Here is a 2,298-nt window from a genome sequence, read left to right as displayed (position 1 = left end):
GTCTCTCTCCCTCCATTATGTGTGTATGCTGTTCTGACAAATTTAACAATAAAATCCAATGGAGACAAAACAACAGAAATGAGGGAGATACATATTCTACTACAGGAATATTGGATTAGCAAGTGATCCATTTATGTTGGTAGAAGATTCCTTGGAAGGAGATGCAAGAAAATTCAGTATGGAGAGGTAGAGATTGTTTTGTTCATTGAAGTATAAACCTTTTGTTTTTTTAAAAAAAATCACTATTATCAGTTTGAATATGCACTTCATACATGAAAAAAAGATAATGATACAGCTCAGTATCATGTGTCATTATCATGACATAATGTGTCAGCTGACATGAAAAACATCATTCAGCTAGATCTGTCTGGAAAAGCATGACTGACTTCATGTTGTTTCCCATGACTTGAAGAATTCAGTTTCAGGTAGTTAACTCAGAGCTAACTTTTGTAATCACACTAACAGAATAGGATGGACACAGTAGTATCCAGGGAAATATTCCTAAGCAGAAAATACCCTCCATCTCCCTTCCAGAAAGTTATAGATACAAACTTGGGCAGGGAGGGGAGGGGGGGTTCAACCTTTATCTACTTTCTCCATGGTTAGTTTTAGCTTTTAAAAAAGACACTTTTTTTTTCTTATCAAAAAATAGAGAAGATTTAGAAACAATTTAATAAAATTTTCCTTTAAAAGGCATGGTTCTGTTTAAGAATCCCACGGCTTTTTTAATAGAAACATTTTCAGCTCTACTTAGTTTTTATATTGGGCCAGTTCTGGTTTCTGTGTAATTAGCAACATTTTCAATGTTTTCCAGAGTCTTCACTGTTCTTGAGAGCTACAGACAAATGCAAGGTAAAAGCTTCCACTCTCTTTAGCGTATTTGTCCCGTTCATTTGTCGGTACCCCAGAGCTGAGGAAGAACTGCCGCTCGGTGCGGCTGTCCGGTCTGCCAGAGCCGCGGGCACTTTGCCTGGTGCTGCCAGACTCCCCAGGAGCCCTGAGGGATGGTCTCTGGGGAACACGCGTGCCCCTATCCAATGCACATGTGCCTTTTCCGTCACACTTCTCTGACCCCTAGCTCAAACACAGCGTGTACCAGGCAACTGGTGCTAGCAAATGTAGTTTCTTCAAGCAGGCACAAGTTTCTTCCAGGGCGCCCTTCTGGCTCTCGTGATGCCAAAGGGTGCTGCCTGGTGTCCCCACAACACAGACCCCGGGAGGGCACAGGAGCACACAGCACCACGTGCCTGCACAGCGCATGGCGGGTGCGAGGCACAGCGTCCCTACCCTAGGTTTCCTGTGGCAGAGGAGGTGTCAGTCGTGCACCGTGTAGTGACGTTTGATGGTGTCTGCAAGAGCAGGCGGTCACGTGAAGCCCCGGGGGTGCAGAGGGCTGCCTGCCTGACCACGCCATCGCTTTTCCTTTTCATAGTTAAGCTGGAGTGCAACTGCCCTTCAAGACAGGGGAAGGAGCGTGACTAAAAGAGCAAAAGCAACAACCTCCTTGCTAACCAGACGGAGGCGACATGGCTTTGACTGGGCCACGCTGTCAAGCCAGGCGATCGGAGCAGCTCTGGCTAAGCCAAGGGACCACTGGGGTGCAAAGTGGGCTCCTCCCTCTGCCCACAGCCCAGTGCTGCCCTCAGCCCCCCACCACCACTGCTGGGAGCTGGGGGGCCAGTCAGCTGCCCACCCCCATGGGCTTGGGGGGATGATGGTGTGGAGGGAGATGATGCCAGGGAAGATGGCGTGGAGGGAGATGGCGCTGCCCACAGGCCTGTGAGGAAGATGGCATGGGGGAAGATGGTGTGGGAGAGGATGGTGCTGCCCACAGGCCTGCAAAGAAGATGGCATAGGGGAATATTGTGCTGGGGAAGATGGTGTGGGGGAAGATGGCACTGCCTGTAGGCCCATGGAAAAGATGGCTTGGGGGAAGATGGTGCTGGGGAAGATGGTATGGGGGGAGATGGCATGGAGGAAGATAGTGCTGCCCACAGGCCCATGGGAAAGATGTCGTGGGGGGGAGATGCTGCCAAGAAAGATGGTGTGGAGGGAGATGATGTTGCCCACAGGCCCATGGGGAAGATGGTGTGGGGGGAAATGGCATGGGGGAAGGTGGTACTGCCCAGAGGCCCGCGGGGAAGATGCCATGGGGCAAGACAGCATGGGGGAAGACGGCGAGGGGGAAGACAGTGCCTCCCCCAGGCCCGTGGGGCAGGTGGCGTGGGGTGAGATGGCGCTGCTCTAGAAAAAGCACTGGGCAACACCGCAGCGGGAGCCTGACCCCGAGCCCGCGTC

General features: G+C 51.1%; 1 protein-coding gene across 1 annotated transcript in view; it reads left to right on the top strand.

The window, feature by feature from the left end:
• Positions 1-2,149: 2,149 nt before the first annotated feature.
• WIF1 (WNT inhibitory factor 1) overlaps positions 2,150-2,298 on the top strand; it is a 49,810-nt gene continuing 49,661 nt past the window's right edge. Inside the window, exon 1 of the mRNA XM_026070021.1 lies at positions 2,150-2,228. Within this exon, the coding sequence (XP_025925806.1) occupies positions 2,150-2,228 (79 nt within the window). The remainder of the gene's footprint in view (positions 2,229-2,298) is intronic.

The sequence above is a fragment of the Apteryx rowi genome, unplaced genomic scaffold (genome assembly GCF_003343035.1).
Source record: "Apteryx rowi isolate R43461 unplaced genomic scaffold, aptRow1 scaffold_302, whole genome shotgun sequence".
NCBI classification, from domain to species: Eukaryota; Metazoa; Chordata; class Aves; order Apterygiformes; family Apterygidae; genus Apteryx; species Apteryx rowi.
This window is presented reverse-complemented; position numbering and strand designations above follow the sequence as displayed.